Source organism: Sapajus apella, unplaced genomic scaffold (genome assembly GCF_009761245.1).
Source record: "Sapajus apella isolate SASKATOON/1434 unplaced genomic scaffold, GSC_monkey_1.0 scaffold118, whole genome shotgun sequence".
In the NCBI taxonomy this organism is placed as follows: Eukaryota; Metazoa; Chordata; class Mammalia; order Primates; family Cebidae; genus Sapajus; species Sapajus apella.
In genome coordinates this window covers 326287-347258 of record NW_022437058.1, presented here as the reverse complement: position 1 = coordinate 347258, position 20972 = coordinate 326287, and the positions used below count along the sequence as shown (strand labels likewise).

Below are 20972 nucleotides of genomic sequence, written 5' to 3'. Positions count from 1 at the left end.
GTAACTAGGAAAAAAAAAAAAAAATCTTTTTTTTTTTTTTTTTTTTTGAGACAGGGCCGCTCTCTGTCACCCAGGCTGGAGTGCAGTGACATGATCTCAATGCACTGCAACTTCCGCCTCCCAGGGCTTATGCAATTCTCCTTCCTCAGCCTCCCAGGTAGCCAGGATTACAGGGGTGTGTCACCACACCCAGCTAATTTTTCTATTTTTAGTAGAGACAAGGTTTCACCATGTTGGCCAGGCTGGTCTCAAACTCCTGACCTCAAGTGATCCACTGACCTTGGCCTCTCAAAGTGCTGGGATTACAGGCCTGAACTACCATGCCCAGCCAAAGAAAGATCGAATGTCAATAATCTAAGCTTCTGTCTTAGGAAACTAGAAAAAGAAGAGAATATTAAATCCAAGGTAAAGAGAGAACAATAAAATTATAAAAATTAGAGCAGAAATCACAACAACTGAAAATCAAAATCAATAAAGATCAACGAAACCAAATAGTTGCCTGTGGAAATGCAAAATGGTACAGCCGCTTTGGAAGACAGTTTGGCAATTTCTTGCAAAGTAAACATACATTTAACCATAAACCAGGAGTTGTGCTCCTTGATATTTACCCAACAGTTGAAAATATCCTTACACAAAATCTGCACACAGATATATATAGCAGTTTTATTCATTTTGCTGTGTTGCTTCTTTTCTTTTTCTTTTTTAATTGAGACAGGGTCTCACACTCTGTTGCATAATCGGTGCTTACTGCAGCTTCTCCCTGCTTGGCTCAAGCCATCCTCCTGCCTCAGCCTCCCAAGTAGCTGGGACCACAGGTGTGAGCCACCATACCCCTCTACTTTTTGTATTTTTCATAGAGAAGGGGTTTTGACATGTTGCCCAAGCTGATCTAAAATTCCCAGGCTAAGGAGATCAGCCTGCCTCAACCTCCCAAAGTGCTGGGATTACAGGTATGAGCCGCCACTCCCGGTCTATAGCAGCTTTATTCAAAACTGCCAAAATTTGGAAGCAACCAAGATGTTTCTTCAGTAGGTAAATGGATAAATAAACTGGTACATCCAAACAATAGAATATTTGGTGCTAAAAAGAAATGAGCTCTCAAGCCATAAAGACATAGAGGAAATTTATGTGCACGTTAATTACTAAGTGAATGAATCCAATCTGAAAAGGCTCCATGCTGTATGATTCCAACTGTATCTTATGTTATTCTGGAAAAGACAAAACTAGGGAGACAATAAAAAACCAGCACTTGCCAGGGGTTTGAGGTGAGAGAGAAAAATAATGGGAAAACAAGGGATTTTCAGGGCAGTGAAACCCCAAGAATGAATCTTAATGTAAACTATGGACTTTGGGTGATAATGACTTGCCAATGTAGGTTCATCAACTTTAACAAATATACTACTCTGTGAGATGTGGGGTGGGGATAGGGGAGGGTGTGCTGCAAATATGAGAGGGAAAGGAATATATGGGAACTCTGTTATTTTCCACTCCATTTTCCTGAGTACCTAAAACTGCTCTAAAAAAATAAAACCCATTATCTCTTTGCAACTTTAAAACTGAATCAAGGTTCTAAGTTTAAAAACTTTTAGTCTACACTTACTCTTCTGTCATCAACACTGAGCTATAAAGCCAGGTGCTATGGCGCACACCTGTAGTCCCAGCTATTAGGAGGATCACCTGAACCCAGGACCTCAAGTCCAGCCTGGGCAACATAGTTAGACCCCATTTCTTTAAAATAAACCAACAAAACTGGGCTAGAAAACAAGAAGACAAGAGAGTAATACCTTCAATAGTGAAGCAAAATGACTTTGAACCCTGAACTTCATACCTGGCTAAAGTATTAACTGACATTATATACATTTCCATACATATATGGGCTAAAATTTATATTTCATACACATCTTCTCTGGAAGTTATTGAAGGATACCCCTCAAGATATAAGAAAAGCAACATAAACATATAGATCTGAGAAACCATAGATATAACCTAGAAGAGCAGAAGGTTCCAGTATAACTTAGTTAATGTTACATGCGAATTTTCAGTGCTGCAAAAGAGGCAGCACTCAAATATTAATTTTCTCAGCAAGGCAATTCACTTCTATAGAAGGGTACATCTCACAGATGGAGCAATGGAGAGCACATACCTGGTCAAGGTAGGGGAAGGGGTTCTTATTCCTGACACAGGTAGCCCTTACTGCTGTGTTGTTCCCCTATTGGCCAGAGTTGGACCGCACAGTCTAAACTAATTCCAATTGGCTATTTTTAAAGAGAGCAGGGGTGTGAGCCAGAGTGGTGGGGTGAGTAGTTTGGCAGGAAGGATGGTAATGGAACAGGTCGGACCAAGTGATCAGGGGTACAGATGTGAACTACTAATTAGAACTGATGGGAAAGCTGTTTACGGAAACTAGAGGCAAGGGGGCGCAAAAAAACAAGAAGTTAAACTTTAAAATGGAGAATTAGATAATAAGAGGGCTGAACATACTGACATACCAATTCTTTGAAGAGAAACTTGGAGTGCACTATATCTAACAGTAACAGGCTGACAAACCCATACAGGTAGAAGTGAGAGACAGGGACTCAAGAAAGGCTGTTTCCAAGAAACTGACTCCACAGAACAGAAGTGTAAGAAGGTAAATCACCCTATCACAGATTAAAGGTTAATAAATCTGATGTGAAAAAAGCTTATGCAAGTAATGAGGAAAAAATGGATGTAATAACAGAAAAAGAAAGGCCAAGTAGACCCTTACAAGCTAAGATCACAAATAAAACTGAACAGAGACACTATTCCTCACCCATAAAACAGACAAAACCACATATTTGACAACATATGTCACTGGCAAAACTGTGAGGAGAAAGAAACATTTTATATATCTTAATGCTGGTAAAAATGCAAAATGGGCTGGGCGTCATGACTTACAAAGCTCAGGAGGTTCGAGAACAGCCTGGTCAACAAGGTGAAACACTGTCTCTACAAAAAATACAAAAATAAGCCGGGCACGGTGGCACATGCCTGTAGTCCCAGATACTTGGAGGCTGAGGTGGGAGAATCGCTTGAGTCCAGGAGGTCAAGGCTGCAGTGAACCATGATCATGCCACTGCTCTCCAGCCTGGACAACAAAGTGAGATTCCATCTCCAAAAAAGAAAAAAGAATGCAAAATAATACAGAGCGGATGGAGGGGAATCTGCTGAGATCTCACAAAATTATACACGAACTGAAGATTTGACTCAATTCTATTTCCAGAGATTTATCCAGTGACACAACAGCAAGACATATTGACAAAGGTAATCATTGTACCTTTTTTTTTTGAGCCAGAGTCTCATGCTTTCACCCAGGCTAGAGTGCAGTGGTGCGATCTTGGCTCACTGCAATCTCTGCCTCCCAGGTTCAGGTGATTCTCCTGCCTCAGCCTCCTAAGTACCTGGGATTACAGGCGCCCACCACCATGCCCAGCTAATTTTTGCATTTTCAGTAGAGGTCAGGTTTCACCATGTTGGAAACTCCTGACCTCAAGTGATCCACCTGCCTCGGTCTCCCAATGTGTTGGGATTACAGATGTTAAGTACCCTGCCCAGCCCACTGCAGCTATTATCTGTAACAAGAGAAGACTAGAAACAACTCATGTGTCCAGTAACAATGTATTACCAAATGAACTAATATGGTACAGCCACACAATGGAGTACTATTCATCTGTAAAAAAACAAGAGCTCTACATACTGCTAAAGAGTGGTCACCCACACACATTGCTAAGAAGAAAAAGCAAGTAAAGAGTAAGTCCAGTGGGTACCCATTAACTGGATAACAATAACAGTTTGTCACCAAAAGTGGAGTTATATCACCCACCGCTGACTTTCCAGTGGAAAAGAGAAAAGATCCTTTACTATATAGCTTTATTATATCTATCTGTTGAAGAGAATAGAACCATAATTTATAAAATAAACTATTATATGACTCTAAAACAGATAAAACTATACAACAACATAACATGCAAGAGAAACAAAATACAACCAAAACTGTTTAACAGAGGCTTACTCAGACACATGTTCCAGAATAAGACCAACTATTTTAAGTGAACTTTGTATAGATTTAGGTGCTCCAATGATAAAGACCAATGTCTGATCCAGCAGCTCATTTGGATTAGAAATTCTAAACCAATCTCCATCTACATCATACTTACTGACTTCCAACCCTGTGACTCACTCCTCCCCTTGAGTTCTCGCTTAACTGTCAATAGGTTCTTGGAAACTAAGACTTTTCACAAAACAATGTAAAGCAAGTCCTCAAATATTGTCAGTTTACTGTTCAAAGCTGTTTCCTTATAACACTGATGAGGAAAAAAAACTGGTTTTGTTTTCTGTGAAGTCAGTTTGCAAGAACTTACAGATCGCATTGAGTGAGTACTCACCATACCTTTGTTTGAAAATGTCACTAAGAGTCTACCAAGATGATACTCTCCTGTTGCTCTGCAGATTTTATTTTTAATTTAATTTAATTTAATTTATTTATTTATTTTTTGAGACAGAGTCTCACTCTGTCTCCAGGCTGGAGTGCAGTGGCTATCTCAGCTCACTGCAACCTCCACTTTCCAGGTTCAAGTGATTCTCCTGCAACAGCCTCCCGAGTAGCTGGGATGACAGGTGCACACCACCATGCCCAGCTAGTTTTTGTAGTTTTAGTAGAGATAGGGTTTCACCATGTTGGCCAGGATGCTCTTGATCTCTTGACCTCGTGATCTGCCCGCCTCAGCCTTCCAAAGTGCTGGGATTACAGGTGTGAGTCACCGCACTCGGCTGCTCTGCAGATTTTATAAGCTCAGCTTTGTATGATACACAGTCGTCTCTGGGGATTCAGCAGGTAAAGAAATATGACAATATAAACTTGAAAGAAAAATAAGAAAAACTGAGAGATGAGCGATAATTATCGAAGGAGGACACACGACAATCCATCTCCAAAGAAAACACTCACAGACAAACTCCCCAGTAAGGCAGGAGAAGTCTACCAGGCAAGAAGAGCCATTTCCTCACAGACAGCTTCCATTGTCTTGGTGCCTTCCTAGAGGATCACCCTAGGATCAAGAAACTCAAGGAAAGCCTTCAAATGAAACAGATGAATAGCAGAGACATAAAGAAATTTATAAGCAATAGGGCTAATATTAGAAAGGGTTTTTTAAAAAGCAATTTATAGGCAGGCGCAGTGGTGCATGCCTGTAGTCCCAGCACTTAGAAGACCAAGGCCAGCTGATCACTTAAGCTCATGAGTTCAAGGCCAGCCTGGGCAATGTGGCAAAACCCTGTATCTACAAAAAAATATAAAAATTAGCAGGGCTTGGCAGTACTTGCACCTGTAGTCCCAGCTACTCAGGAGGCTGAGATGGGAGGATCTCTTGAGGCTGGGAGGCTGAGGCTGCAGTGAGTCAAGATCATGCCACTCTGCTCCAGACTGGGTGACACAGCAAGACCCTATCTCAAAACAAACAATCCTGACCTCCCCGCCCGTCTCCTGCTATAGCCTTCCCAGCTCTTCACTCTGGGGGCCTCAGGGCACAGCCCACTCAAGACTCTCTACTTTGATGCTGGCATCTCATCCACTGAGCAAGAAATGCCTTGATACCATGAGCTGCCCACCTTGGAAGAACAGTCAGGACTCTTACACCCTGAAGCCACAAGCCTGGGGTCCCCCATCCTGGTACCTCCAGGGCCACCTGCCATGGAAGGTGCTTCCCTGGATCTAGAGGACAAGGAGGAAGAGGAGTTAGAAGACTATCTGGATAGGGTCAACCCCATCTATGATGCCCGTCCTACAGCAGCCCCTCTGATTCCTACCAGGACTAAGGCTTTGTCATGTCCCGGGCCATGTGTGAGCTGCCATGTGCCTGGCTTCTCGCATCTCACCTGTTGATCACTTAGCTTTCTTGCAAAGGATCTAGTGCCCCCTGACCTCTGCCCAGGCCACTGTCAGTTAACACACATGCACCCCTTTTGTGACTTCTATCTTGGTGGCTGCACTATGAACCCTAACCCATGAGTCCGGAGAAACACAACATGATAATGCAATCCTGGTAACCTTATCTCATGAGGCAGGACGTGGGGAAAGTGCTTCTGTACAACCTCTGATCCCAAGGACTCTTCTCTCAGACTGTGACCTTAGACCATACCTCTTTCCTCCCACCAAAGCCCCGACTCCCCCAAAATCACAAAAAAGACCCTAGACCTATATTTTGTCTTCAGGTAATAAATTCCCAATAAGTCTGCTGGAGTGGATGATAAGGGCTCCCTGCTGCTCAGACCTGAGCCCTCCAGACAGCAGGGTCCCACTACGCCCTCCCCACCTGTTCCCCAAAGAGGCAAGAGGGGGACTCCCCAGCCCAAGGCAGAGTTTTCCCAGCACCCTCCTGCCAACAGAAGTCTTAAGGTCCAGACCCTTCCTTGAACCCCCCACCCACTCCAATTCCCACCTACAGAGCAAGCAACCCCACCCTAGAGCCAGACAGGGTGAGCCTCATGCAGACTGTGCCTTGACAGCTCCAGCCTTGGGAGAAGAATTTACTGTTAACCTGCACGACTAACGAATCATTTTACCCCTGCCCAGCGGAATAGGATCTAAACGTCCCCCTTCAGGGTAAAGTCCATCAACTGGATTGGGGGTAGCGACTGCTACTGTTTTGTAAACCTACATTTCCTACAAAATATAAATTTATACTTTTTGAAAAAAAAAAAAAAGTAATTTATATCTCCAGAAATGTAAGCTGCTTGAATCTATGAAATAAACAAGCATGAGAATAAAAAAGCTGGGTGCAACGGTACCTGCACCTGTATTCCCAGCTTAAAAGGCTGAGGTAGGAAGATGTCTTGAGCCCAGGAGTTTGAGACCAGCATGGGTAAAAGAAAAAGAGGGGGTAAGAGGGAAGGCACTTAGAAATTTGCTGACTGAAATGAAAAAAACAAATAAATAAAAATAAAAAACAGAAAAGGTGAGGAAATAAAAAGGCAGCTCCCCCAAAGAATGGGGAAATGGGCCGGGTGCGGTGGCTCACACCAGTAATCCCAGCACTTTGGGAGGCCTAAGGTGGGCGGATCACAAGGTCAGGAGTTCAAGACCAGCCTGGCCAACACAGTGAAACCCCATCTCTACTAAAAAAGTACAAAAATTAGCCTGCACAGTGGCGTGTGCCTATAAATCCCAGCTACTCAGGAGGCTGAGGCAGGAGAATTGCTCGAATCTGGGAGGTGGAGGTTGCAGTGAGCCAAGGTTGTGCCACCGCACTCCAGCCTGGGCAACAGAGCAAGACTCCATCTCAAAAAACAAAAAAGAATGGGAAAATGAAACAAGTAACTGGGTGGGGGAGGGCAGTGGGAGATCAATCTAAGAGGCCGAATATCCAAGTAGCATGCATTTCGGAGAGAAAGGAGGAAACAGGAGATAGTTAAAGAAGTAACATAAAATTCCACATTGTTACAGAATAAATCTATTTTTTTGTTCACACCGCCACACCCAGCTAATTTTTTGTAGAGGTGAGGTCTCACCATGTCACCCAGGCAGTCTCACACTCCTGACCTCAAATGATCCTCCCACCTCAGCCTCCCAAAGCCCTGGGATTACAGTTTATGAGCCACTGTACCTAGCCTAAAGGATTAATCTGAGGATTGAAAGCCTAGAACAATAAACGAAAAAGATACACACTAACGGGCATTATCATAAAGTTTGACAAGACATAAAAAGACAATTCTAAAAGTTTCCAAAGAATGGAGAATAAAACCCACTGAACACACACAAAAGATGAGAAATAAAAATGTCACCCAAGTTCCCTAAATAGCAACAATGGAACCTCAAAGACAAGAAACAGAGTAAATTTTGACTTAATAATATTTCCAATCTAGAATCTTAACCAACCAAAGGACGGACCATCAGGGTAGAATAAAGACAATATCAACACAAAGTCTGAAAATACCATCTTCTATGTGCATTTTCAAAGACTGTTATAGACAATTTCAAAGACACACAAAAGTGGAGAATATGAACAAACTTCTATATACCCCACTTGCAGCTTTAGCAATCAATTCATTCATTGCCTATGCACCCAGATAAGAGTATCAACCAAAAAACTAAAGGCACGGCATTCATGAAACAAGGAGAATCCAACACAAAAGAGAGAAAAAAGGAAAGGACTTCTCAGAATGGCAATGTTGCATCAGTCTAGACAGCAATCAACACAAATTAGAAAAAAAACAAAAGGTGCTAGAAAAACATCTAACAGATGAATTACCACATTTGACTTTGCAAGAAATTATGCTGAGAAAGGTCTTACAAAGCTATTGGGGAGTTTATGAGGTCAAGTTTCTAAGAAATTTAAGGAAATAGAAAAAAAAAAATCACTAAACTACAGGAAAAGCAAACTGTTGTACCAAAAAAAAAAAGTAATTATACTACATTACACTATTCAATATGTAAACATTAATTCTAATAGAAACAATACATACAAATTTTAGCCAGAAACATTATTAGAAGGCTAGCAGGAGAGGAAGAGCTAAAATCCTCGACTCAATATGTAAGAGAAATTCATATACTCTTTTTATAAATTTGGAAAGTAAAAATAAAAATGAGTTAAAAATTGTTACCTCTAGAGTACCTACTGTTTTTTGTTATAAGCCATTTAGCACTACTTCATATCTTTAATTACAAACTTTTATTAATTTCATAAAAATAAAGTGAACTTTTTTAAAAGAAAAAGTTCTTAAAATGGCCAGGTAAGGTGGCACACATCTGTAATTCTGGCACTTTTGGAGGCCAACGTGGGCAGATCAGTTGAGGTCTGAGACCAGCCTGGCCAACATGGTGAAGCCCATCTCTACTAAAAATACAAAAACTAGCCGGGCGCGGTGGTGGGTGCCTATAAACCCAGCTACTCGGGAGGCTAAGGCAGGAGAATCACCTGAACCCAGGAAGCAGATGTTACAATGAGCTAAGATCATGCCATTGCACTCCAGCCTGGGCAACAGAGTGAGACTCCATCTCGGAAAAAAAAAAAAAAAAAGTCCGGGCACAGCGGCTCACGCCTGTAATCCAAGCACGCTGGGAAGCTGAGGCAGGTGGATCACAAGGTCAGGAGTTCAAGACCAGAGTGGCTAACATGGTGAAACTCCGTCTCTACTAAAAAAATACAAAAAGTAGCCAAGCATGGTGGTGGACACCTGCAATCCCAGCTACTCGGGAGACTGAGGTAGGAGAATCTCTTGAACCCAGGAGGCGGAAGTGGCAGTGAGCCAAGATTACTGCACCCTGGGCAACAGAGTGAGACTCTTGTCTCAAAAAAAATAAAATAAAATAAATAGAAAAATATTTGTTAAATTTGAGTAGTAGGTACATGAGCATCTATGACTACCATGCCTTATACCATCAATATGATTAAAATATATCATAAAAGGAAAATACTGCAAAGTTCGCTTAAAAAAAAACAAAACTAAAATGGAAGCTAACACCTGGGAAAACATGTGAGAAAAATTTTACCATATATACCCTAATAGTACTTGCTACCCAATGTCCTTAGGCATAAACTACTACTTTAGCAACCAATTAAATTTCAACATAATTATAGAAAAATCTAAGTTATTTTCAAAACAGAAATTCCTGATTATGTTAAATGAGAGAAAGAAAACATAAAATTCTAATTTTTAAATTTTTCCTCAATCATTCACTCTCTATATCAAAGACTTGGAAGTTGCCTACTCAATCTATTTACCACTGCAGCAGTTTTTAAAATATAGCCACAAATTCGTTGATACTTCTCCCATCAAGCATAGTGTCTATGCTCCCTCCCTGGAAAGTTTGCGAGGCTTTGTGACTGCCTCAATGAATAGAATGGAGCAGAAGTGAATCTGTGTAAATTCCAAGTTCCAAGGCTAGATAAAAGCCACACGATACTATCTGGAAGCCTCCACGTCAAGGTCCCCATAAGAAAAGAGATGGCCCAGGGGGCTGGGCAGCTAAAGCTCCCAGCTATTTAAGTCCTATCAGCCCAGGAACTAAACACATGAGTGAAAAAGGCTTTGAGATGGTAACTGCCTGAGGGCATAGCTGAGCCACCTAAACAACTCTGAAATGCCCACCTGGACTTCTTGCTTCCTGGAGACAAACCCTTTTTGATTTTTCTTTCATATGCAATAGACACATTAGTAGCTGATACAGGGACTTACAAGCAGCAAAGCATTTATCTATGTTAACAGGAAGAATGATTAAGACTTTATTTTAGGTGGCTCACACCTTTAATCCCAGCACTTCCGTAGGCCGGCGGAGGTGGGTGGATCACGAGGCCTGGAGTTTGAGACCAGCCTGGCCAACATGGTGAAACCCTGTCTGTACTAAAAATACAAAAATTAGCCATGAGTACTGGTGTGCACCTGCTGTCTCAGCTACTAGGGAGACTGAGGCAGGAGAATTGCTTGAACTCGAGAGGTAGGGTTGCAGTGAACTGAGATCGTGCCACTGCACTCCAGCCTGGGTGACATTCTGAGACTCTCTCTGTCTCAAAAAAAAAAAAAAAAAAGGCTTTATTTTATAAACAACACTGACCCTGGGGGTTAGCAATCTTTCCCAAATAGGGTATACTTCTGTGATACTGTGAAATATATACATTTGGTCTTCCTCCTCCTCTTGACTCACAGCTTCTAATACCCTTGGAAACTCAGGAGTTGTGTCTTCTGGATGCTAATGGGATAACCAGAGACAGCTTCAGGATGAGGACTGGTCTCTAGTAAGACCAAGGCATGACTAAAGGATCAGGACTTTCAGCCACCTACTGGTATCCAGGAGGGGACAGGGGCTGAAGGTTGAGTTGATCATCAAATGACCACTGATGTAATTAATCATGACTACACAATGAAGCTTCCATAAAAACCCAAAAGACAGGGTTTAGAAGAGCTTCCAGACACCGTAACACTATCTGGAGTTTCCCAGAGGGTGGTAGGTGCACCAATGCCCCTTCTTGCATGCCTTGCCCTATGCATCTCTTTCTTCCATCTGGCTGTTCATCTGTACCCTTTGTAATATCCTTCATAATAAACTGGTAAAAGTAAAGTGTTTCAATGAGTGCTGTGAGTTTCTTTGGCAAATTAATTGAGCCCAGGGATGGGGTGGTAGAAACTTCAATTTACAGATGTTCAGTCCAGAAGTTCCCAGAGACACAGATGTACATCTGAACTGAAGTAGGGGACAGTCTTATGGGACTGAGCCCGCAGCCTATGAGATGTGATGCTGACTCCAGGTAGTATCAGAAATGGACTGAAGTGAAATGTTGTCTGCTACAGAACTGCTTGGTTGGTGGTGGGAAGCAACTCCTCCCCATCCCACATTTGGGTAACCAGAGGTGCTGTGTTGTATTCAATTACCTAAGAGTATGGGTGGAGGCCGGGCATAGTGGCCAACGAATGTAATCCCAACACTATGGGAGGCTGAGGCAAGAGCACTGCTTGAGCTCAGGAGTTCAAGACCAGCCCAGGCAAGGTTGCAAAACCCCGCCTCTACAAAAAGAATTCTTGATGGCACACACCTGTGGTCCCAGCTAGTCAGGAGGCTAATGCAGAAGGACTGCTTGAGCTCAGGAGTTCAAGTCTGCAGTGAGCTATAATTATACCACCACACACCAGCCTATTTGAAAGAGAAAGAGAGAGAGAGAGAGAGAAAGAGAAAGAGCGGGAGAGAGACTGTCTCTCATAATAAATAAACAAATAAATAAATGAGAGAGAACAGGTAGGAAAAAGCACTTTGGTCTATTTTTCTTGTATCTTCTTAATTACACAACACTGAAAAATAACCTCACAGTCTCTTATGCTAAAATATCTAACAGGTCAACTAGGATTAACACAGACCTACTTTGGCTTTAGGCCTATGCCATATGCTATAAAAAATATCAAAGAATAAGAAAATGTAAGATCAAACTACTTGTTAGGATTAACAATCTCCTTAAAAAAAAAAAAATACCTCTTGGTTTAGTTCCTTCAGTTACTTACACCATATTACACATCACCTTACTCAGTCAGCTATCTTCCTAGGAAGATGACCAAAATCGATAAACAGCAATGTTCACAGCTATAAAAACGAATGAAATCATGTCCTTTACAGCAACAAGGATGCAGCTAGGGGCCATTATCCTAAATGAACTAATGCAAAAAGAAAAAACCAAATATTGCATATTCTCACTCGTAAGCTGGAGCTAAATCTTGGGTTCACATGGACATAAAGATGGAAACAATCAACACTGGGAACTCCAAAGGGAAGAAGGGCTGAAAAACTGCCTGCGAGAACTACTATGTTCACTATCTGGGTGACGGGATCAATAGAAGCCCAAACTCCAGCACCATACAATATACCCTTGTAACAAACCTGCACATTTACCCCCGAATCCAAAATAAAAATGGAAATTTAAAAAAAGAAAGAATGTTGAATTTGGAATGCTGTATGCTGTACATCAATGAACTTTGGAAAAGGAATTACTATTTCAAATGACAGAGACCTGGGAGGTTTCACCAATCAATAAACACCTAACAGCATTTCTTTCAACTAATGAGAAGAAATAAAAATATTTTATTGTAAACATTATGATCAACAATAATAACAGTATTAAAAGTGCCAGGCACCTACCTAAACATTTGACTCACAGCTCATTTAGTCCTTAACCCCAATAGGTACATGAATAAATAGTCCCATTTTTTAGCCAGGCACGGTGGCTCACGCCTGTAATTCCAACACTTTGGGACGCCAAGGTGGGAGGATCACTTGAGGTCAGGACTTTTGAGACTAGCCTGGCCAACATGGCAAAATCCCATCTCTACTGAAAATACAAAATAAATGAATGAATGAATGCAAGGCATGGTAGCACATGCCTGTAATCCCAGCTACTAGGGAGGTCAACGCAGGAGAATCGCTTGAACCCGGGAGGTGGAAGTTGCACTGGGCCAAGATCACCAGGGCGACAGAGCAAGACTCCCTCTCAAAAAAAAAAAAAAAGAGTCCCATTTTTTTTAGATGAGAAAAACTAAGGCTCAAGATGACTAAACAATGTGTCAATCTTTATATGCTAATAAGGGCTAGGAATCTGAATAAACTCTCAGATGCCTTAAATTTCAGTCATCACTAGCCCAAATTAATCTTACTGACAAACATTAAATATTTAAATGAATATTTTCTTCAAAAAGAGAAGCTAAGAGCCGGATGCAGTGGCTCATGCCTGTAATCCCAGCACTTAGGGGGCCGAAGCGGGCGGATCACGAGGTCAGGAGGTCAAGACCATCCTGGCCAACATGGTGAGACTCTGTCTCTAAAAATAATTTTTAAAATTTAAAGAAAAAAAAAAGAGAAGCTAAAACAAAGATAAGGGGTACTTAGAAATCTTAATTCTTGTGGTTTTTCTACAAAGAAACTCCAACTACTATAGTAAATAAAAGAAAATTACCAAAATCTGTATTAGGGAAAAACAAACAAAATAAATAAGTAAATAAATAAAAGAAATTGTTCTAAATCATGTAAACAAGTTTGTACTATTAATACTAATTTTTCTAGGATAATTCTCTGATTCATTTGTCAAAGAACCCTAACATGTTATGACAGACTTTTTTCAACATTCAAATCTATGTCTGAAATGGAGAAGAATGTTTTCAAGTCACAAAGGAAGTATGACTTACCTATTTTATAGAGAATCCTATAAGATTCTGTTTATCTTTATTTTGGGGGAACTAAAAATCAGGCAAAGACTAACTTCTGCTCAAGTTGTATTAATTACATACCACAAAAATAAGAATTAATGTAATTTTTATAAAAATTTCCACACCAGTGAAGTTCTTTCAAATAAACACAAGAAATTCCAAGTTTATCCTTCTTCCTTAAAGTTACTCTCAATATACTAAACCTCACTAAATCCAACTCATGTCACCTCACTTTAACTCTTTCAAAAGAAATAACTCCTTTCACTATAATCCTATTAACAGATATTCACTTGCTAAATTTACTAGACATTTATAACTTACTAGAGGATTATACATAAATTTTGTGTGACTACCTCCTTTTCAAGAAACTTAAATCTGCTTAACATATGCATGCGTGTATAAAATACTAGAAAGAACAAAGTTTTTCACTAGCTATTATGTGAAAGTACCCAATTTTACACTTATTTGAAATTTATTGTATTAAAATATGTGTAGAACCACAATGCCTACCTGCATCAGCTCTGGACCGCTGGCCAGGTGTCTTTCCGAATGGGGTCTTCATTCATCTGTATTTAAGTGAGCAGCAGAGCTGCTGGACTAGGGTGAAAATTCAATATTCTCCAATTTGAAATTTTTCACAGAATGTTAGTGTTCTTGTTAATCCACCATCCAAGTGTCTCTTTTACAAGTTCAGCAAAAATACGTGAAATCACAAGCACTCTGTAAAATAGTGAAACAGTTCATTACTACAGCATCAAGAGAGCAAAATTATGCCTAGTGAGTCTTTAAACATAAAATTTTAAGCAAAAGTATTTGCTGTCCCAAAGCAATTAACTTTATTTCCTAAGACCTGGTTTCTCAGGACATAACAAAGTAGAAAGAAAAAAAAGAGGCAGTAGACTCTTTAAAAAAAGAAGCTTGGGACAAGTGCAAGACGCAAATGTAAAGTTCTTCCAACATCAATTGGAACACAATACAGCTGTTGTCTAGCATCCCCATTATTATCCTAAAGCATCCTGCTGCTAGAAACCAGAAAAAGGTGGATGCTGGAACCTCACAGAAGATTTAGACAGCATGGCCCATCTCTCTGATGGACACCAAGAACCAGACTATGTGGGTGGATGACAGGGGTGTGAGGTCACTGGGGAGGCAAGAGTGGAAGGACAACATGGGGGCAGCACAGGAAATCATGTTCAAGACAGAGCAACAGCGAGGCTGAAGATCAGTAGGCCAGGGTCTTGGACAAAAGAAAGAATTATAGCCAACAAGTCTCTGTGTTTCCCTTTCCGCTCACAAGCTTCCAGAAACTAAAGAAAAAGGTCCAGGAATTCCAGAGAAGCCTCAAAGAAAGTTCCTCACCCATGTAAATGCTAAAGTCATTTTATGGAAGCAAATGATCTTTTAAGCCAAATTTAGTTCCTAGAGACATTAACAGGTCTGTCTCACTACTCAATGATCTACAGAGACTAGGCCTAAGATGAAGGCTATCAGGACAACTGGTTGCTTACTTGCCTTCCCCTGAGAGCCTATCCAATTGCCACAACAAATCTCATATCCCTGTTTTCCCTCATTCAACTCTCTTCCCATTCAGACCTCTCTAATGGGCCCCTATGACTCTCTTCCCCGCCTGCCCAAGCCTCTTCAGAAGGTAAAGTGCTTTGACCACATACTTAACATATGCATATGACCCTATCCGCCAATAGCTCCCCCAAAAGGTAGTTGTTTACATTTCTCACCACACACCTTAACACAATCTCTCCTACCTCAAATCCTCACCTTAGAAGCACATGCCATAACGCTAGTTATAACAGGTATCCCTTTTTGTTAGTTTTCTACCTGTTAATCTTCCAGTCATCTACACACATTTGTTGAAGATTATGGTATCTGGTTTACTTCTTTTCCTCCACGAGCCCCATTAACATTCTTGACAACCTCAATATCCACACATATGATCCATTTAACCTCCCCCCTTGGTTCTTTAGACCCCCTCCCTTCAACCCACTTACCCTACACTTCGTCTATTCTCACAGTCCCAACATAGACCTTTTTATCAACAATACCTGTAATAACCCCAAAACCATTATTTCACACTCAAACCACCTCTGATCATTCTAGTTTTCTTACATTGACACTCCCATTCCAACAATTATTTGATGCCACCAGTACCACCTATCTACGGCTTTACTGTTTTTCCAATGTCGCATTATCTCCTGAGGGACTAACGTCCCTCATTACTCTGCTTAAGTTTTCATGGATGGTCAATCACATCATGATGATTATTATTCCACTGCCTTTCTCCATTTTCTTACCCTTCTCTTCCTGTCACTGTTGTGTGGCAAACCCAAACCCAAATTCCTTCCTAGAGTACTTACAACATAAAGCAGTTAAACATGGATGAAAAACATACAAATTTTCACTTCAAATCTGTCATATCTCACATGAGCATTCAACAAATACCCACAGCCTCAGCAGATAGGCTTGCTATTGGCTATGAAAACAAATGCAAAGAGAACTACTCATCACTTTATCAGCAAATTGACTAGCTGTCAGTATCCTTTGTCTCCGTAATAAAAGATGCACTATCTCTGAGCCATGTTCAACCTCGTCACTTGCCTAATCAATCCCACCCTTTTTCCTCTCTATACATTTACCACTAGCATAGTCCCATCAGCATACAACACATGATGTAAAGGCCAGGTGCAGTGGCTCACAACAGTAATCCGAACACCTTGGGAGTCCAAGGTAGGCAGATCACTTGAGCTCAATAGTTCAAGACCAGCCTGGCCAACATGGCGAAACCCTGTCTCCACAAAAGATAAATTAAAAAAAAAAAAAAAAAATTAGCCAAACGTGGTGATGTGTGCCCTTGGTCTCATCTACTGGAGAGGCTGAGGCAGAAGAATCATTTGAACCTGGGAGGTAGAAGTAGGAATGAGCCAAAATCGTGCCATTGCCCTCCAGCCTGGGTGACAGAGTGGGACCCCATCTCAAAAAAATGCAATAATAAATAAGATCAAGAGCTTTTCATTTAAAAAAAAAAAAAAAAAAATCCCAGCACTTGGGGAGGCTGAGGCAGGAGGACCACCTGAGGCCAGGAGTTTGAGACCCCGTAGCTACTAAAAATGCAAAAATTAGCCAGGCATGGTGGCGCACACCTGTAATCCCAGCTACTTAGGAGGCTGAGGCAGGAGAATTGCTTGAACTCGGGAGGTGGAGGTTGCGGTGAGCTGAGATCATACCACTGCACTCCACCGTGCGCAACAGAGTAAGACTGTCACAGAAAAAAAAAAAAAAAAACATAATGTAGTATTTCCAAATTTTAAAAAACATCCCATGACTCCACTCCCTTTCTGTGCTCTTTACAGAACTACTTCAAAGACTACGAAAAAAAAATTTTTTTTGAGATTACAGGCATGAGCCACTGCGTCTGGCCAGATTAAAGAAACTTTTTAACTACATAAAATCAATTTATCCTAACAAATTCACTCGATCAAATAAAAATTTTAACTTACTGGTATTCTGAACTATGCACCCTCCTCACTATCAGATTTAAGCTTATCTTAGCAATATTTTCTGCTGCTTTCCACTTCATTAAAATTTCAAGTTGAACTTGTTAATAAACCAAAAATTTTTTTAAACAGGAGTTGAAGGAAGAGTTGCAGTGGGTTAAGGATACAAGGTGGCTATTTGAACAATATTAGAACACAAAATTCCAGATGAGAGTCCTTCCCTTGGCCAGGCACCGTGGCTCACGCCTGTAATCCCAGTACTTTGGGAGGCTGAGGTGGGGGGATCACCTGACATCAGGAGTTCCAGACAAGCCTGGCCAACATGGTTAAACTCTGTCTCCTCTAAAAATACAAAAATTAGCCAGGCATGGTGGTGCGCACCTGTAATCCCAGCTAATCCGGAGGCTGAGGCTTTGCACCAGGGAGGCGGAGGTTGCAGTGAGCCGAGATCATGCCACTGCACTTCAGCTTGGGCAACACAGCAAGACTCTGTTTCAAAAAAAGAGTCCTTCTCTCATGTTTAGATGTCTAAAAAATAACAATAAATTTTTAAAAAGAGTCCTTTCTCTTTTTTGAGCTGCAGTTAATAACTACTTCAACCACCTGATCTTATCCTAACTCCTGTTAAGACCAGAAAGAAATGCAGAAACAGATCAAAAAGAAAACACTGAATGCTAACTAATGAAACCCTGGTTTTGTTTTAACAGCTGCCATGTAAGGCTTTCAAAATTCAGATGAACTAAAGCTTTCCTAAAACAAATCCCACTCTACTTTGACTGGAAAAAGCTAAACTTACTGTGCCCAGGTTTTTTTAAAGAACTTAAGTTATCCTACTAAGTAATTAACTTCGTAAATAAAAACTGAAGGAAACAAAATTTTAAATTCAGAGTTAGCATTATTTCTAGGTTAACTGAAGTTATAAAATATTTTGTCAAGTGTTATGAAGAATACTGACAAAGGGAGCTTAATTATAAGGTCATTAGGAAGAAAGTCCTGCATTCAGAGACCCATCAGAAGTTGCTAAAACCATCAGGAGAAAGGTTGCTGGAGAACAATAATTGTATGGTATCAAAGGATGGCTCCAGAGATTATTCGTTAATTATAAAGAGGAAAATGTTGTTGCTTTACAATGGAGCAATCTTGGCCTATACTACCAAGGAATTGAAAGATCAAACAATTTGGCATCATTAAAAGAGAATCAACCTCGCTTCATCCACTTCTTAATGTGATATGATACAAAGCAGACCACATCACTTATAAAGTACTACTCTTGTCAAAAATTTTTTATCTCCAGGTGAGGTGTGGCAATATAAAATATATTCAAAAGGCCGGCACAGCGCCTTACACCTGTAATCCCAGCACTTTGGGAGGCCAAGGCAGGTGGATCATGAGGTCAGGAGATCGAGACCATCCTGGCTAACACGGTGAAACCTCGTCACCAAAACAAACAAACAAACAAACAAAATACATATATTCAAAAAAAATCTAGTAAAGCTTTCGGATATAATTTCTAGTTTATAGGAAATACAAGTGATGCAGAAGAAGCAAGTGAGACAACACCATGAGGAAACAGACAAATTAGAAAGGTGGAGTTTGGGGCCGATGTGGTGGCTCACACCTGTAATCCCACCACTTTGGAAGGCCGAGGCAGGCGGATCACAAGGTCAAGGGTTAGAGATCAGCCTGGCCAACACGGTGAAACACCGTCTCTAAGAATACAAAAATTAGCTGGGCCTGGTGGCGCATGCCTGTAATCTCAACTACTCGGGAGGCTGAGGTAGGAGAATTGCTTGAACCCTGGAGGCGGAGGCTGCAGTCAGTTGAGATCACCCCACTGCACTCCAACCTGGGCAACAGAGCAAGACTGTACTTCGGGGGGAAAAAAAAAAAGAAAAAAAGAAGGAGAGGTGGAGTTTGTACATGAAAAGTGGGCCATACTCCTCAAAAAGTCAATGTCAAGAAAGAAAAATGGTAGACACACTGCTCTAGACTAAAAGAGGCTCAACAATAAGACAATGAATAAACCCTAAACACATGGTTCGTGGGGAGAGGTGGGTGAAAGTACCAAAGACACTTAAGGCCAGGCAAAGCGGCTAAAGCCTGTAATCCTAATCCTTTGGAAAGATCACTTGAGCCTAGGAGTTCAAGTGATGAACATGGTATGGATAGCTGGCTGTGGTGGCACACATACGTAATACCAGCTACCAGCTACTCAAGAGGCTGAGGCAAGAGGATCACATGAGACCAGGAGGTCAAGGCTGCGGTGAACCGTGATAGAGCCACTGCACTTTAGCCTCGCCGACAGAGTAACACCCTGCATAAACACACACACACACACACACACACACACACACACACACACACTCTTAAAGACAACTGGGGAGATTTAAATGTAGACTAAATAATAGATACTGTGAGATTATCATTACATTTTAAAAGCACGATGATGTTGTGGTTATGCCTGAGAATATATTCTTTGGAGAAATATGCTGAAATGTCTAAAGAGGAAGACTCACAATTTCTGTAAGTTAACTTCAAATGATTCCGGGGAAGAAAATACATACATGAGGGATAACATAAGTATCGAAAGACAAAATTACAATAATGTGGTTTAAGGATCTAAAACAGCTTTATTTACGATTCTAGAATCAAACAATGCTTTGTTCCATAAAATAGAATGAGCATTCCAGTGAGCAGAGCAGAGGCTCCTTGTACAGACAGAACAGGCCTGAAGAAAGCAGAAACAAAGAACTGGGAAAATAATTCAAAATCAAATCTACGGAAGTTTAAATTATTTTCAGCCTTAAAGAAACGTGATTATGGGACCTGAGTCACATGACAGGCAACTTTAGTCCTCTGATTATAGATCAGCCTGTTTACCTACAGTGTTCTGTAAAATGTTGTAAAAGACTAAAGGGCTCCAAAGAAGACCCCTATCTAAACTTCATCTTCATTATAGATTAACTTCCCTCTTACTTCTCTTACACATAGACCTCAAGACTACTGCACTAAGATGGTATGTTAAATAAACTCTTTTAAATTGGAAAAAGAAAAGAAAAGAGCTGTAACTAACCAAATTGCTATAACTCATAAACCAGCCTTGTATGGAAAATGTGGCAATCCCGTTAAATTTGTTTTCTGCCCACATAAGCAAGACCTTAAACTTTTCAGCTTCAGAGGGTTGGCTCCATTCCTCTGGATTCTGTTACCCAGTTGGCTACTCTCAGCTTTGCACATGAATAAAATTATTTTGTTTTTGTTTTTGTTTATTTGAGACAGAGTTTCACTCTTGTCGCCCAAGCTGGAATGCAGCGGCGCAATCTTGGCTCACTGCAACTTCCACCTCCTGGGTTCAAGCAATTCTTCTGCCTCTGCCTCCCCGGTAGCTGGGACTACAGGCATGTGCCACCACACCTGGCTAATTTTTGTATTTTATTTTATTTTTTGAGACAGAGTTTCACTCTTGTTGCCCAGGTTGGAGTGCAATGGCGCAATCTCAGCTCACCGCAACCTCTGCCTCCCAGGTTCAAGCAATTCTCCTGCCTCAGCCTCCTGAGTAGCTGAGATTGCAGGCATGCACCACCACACCCAGCTAATTTTGTATGTTTATTAGACACAAGGTTTCTCCATGTTGGTCAGGCTGGTCTCGAACTCCAGACCTCAGGTGATCCGCCCGCCTTGGCCTCCCAAAGTTCTGGGATTACAGGCGTGAGCCACTCTGCCCAGCCTGAGTAAAACTTTTAAACTTGACTATGATCCTTTTGATTATTT

General features: G+C 41.0%; 1 protein-coding gene and 1 long non-coding RNA gene across 6 annotated transcripts in view; one reads left to right on the top strand and one right to left on the bottom strand.

Annotated features, from left to right (window-relative positions):
* Positions 1-20972, bottom strand: part of SPIN1 (spindlin 1) — a 94816-nt gene that overhangs the window by 45530 nt on the left and 28314 nt on the right. For 3 of the 5 annotated variants that reach the window (XM_032260407.1, XM_032260405.1, XM_032260406.1), the window contains exon 2: positions 14203-14412. The exons of the other annotated variants lie outside the window; for them this stretch is intronic. In XM_032260407.1, the coding sequence (XP_032116298.1) occupies positions 14203-14254 (52 nt within the window). In that variant the 5' untranslated portion in view covers positions 14255-14412. The remainder of the gene's footprint in view (positions 1-14202; positions 14413-20972) is intronic. 5 annotated transcript variants of the gene reach the window in all.
* LOC116538180 lies at positions 735-19039 on the top strand. Its single transcript, XR_004263541.1, has 3 exons — positions 735-815; positions 4035-4040; positions 19027-19039. It is a non-coding gene; the product is annotated as an uncharacterized LOC116538180 (long non-coding RNA).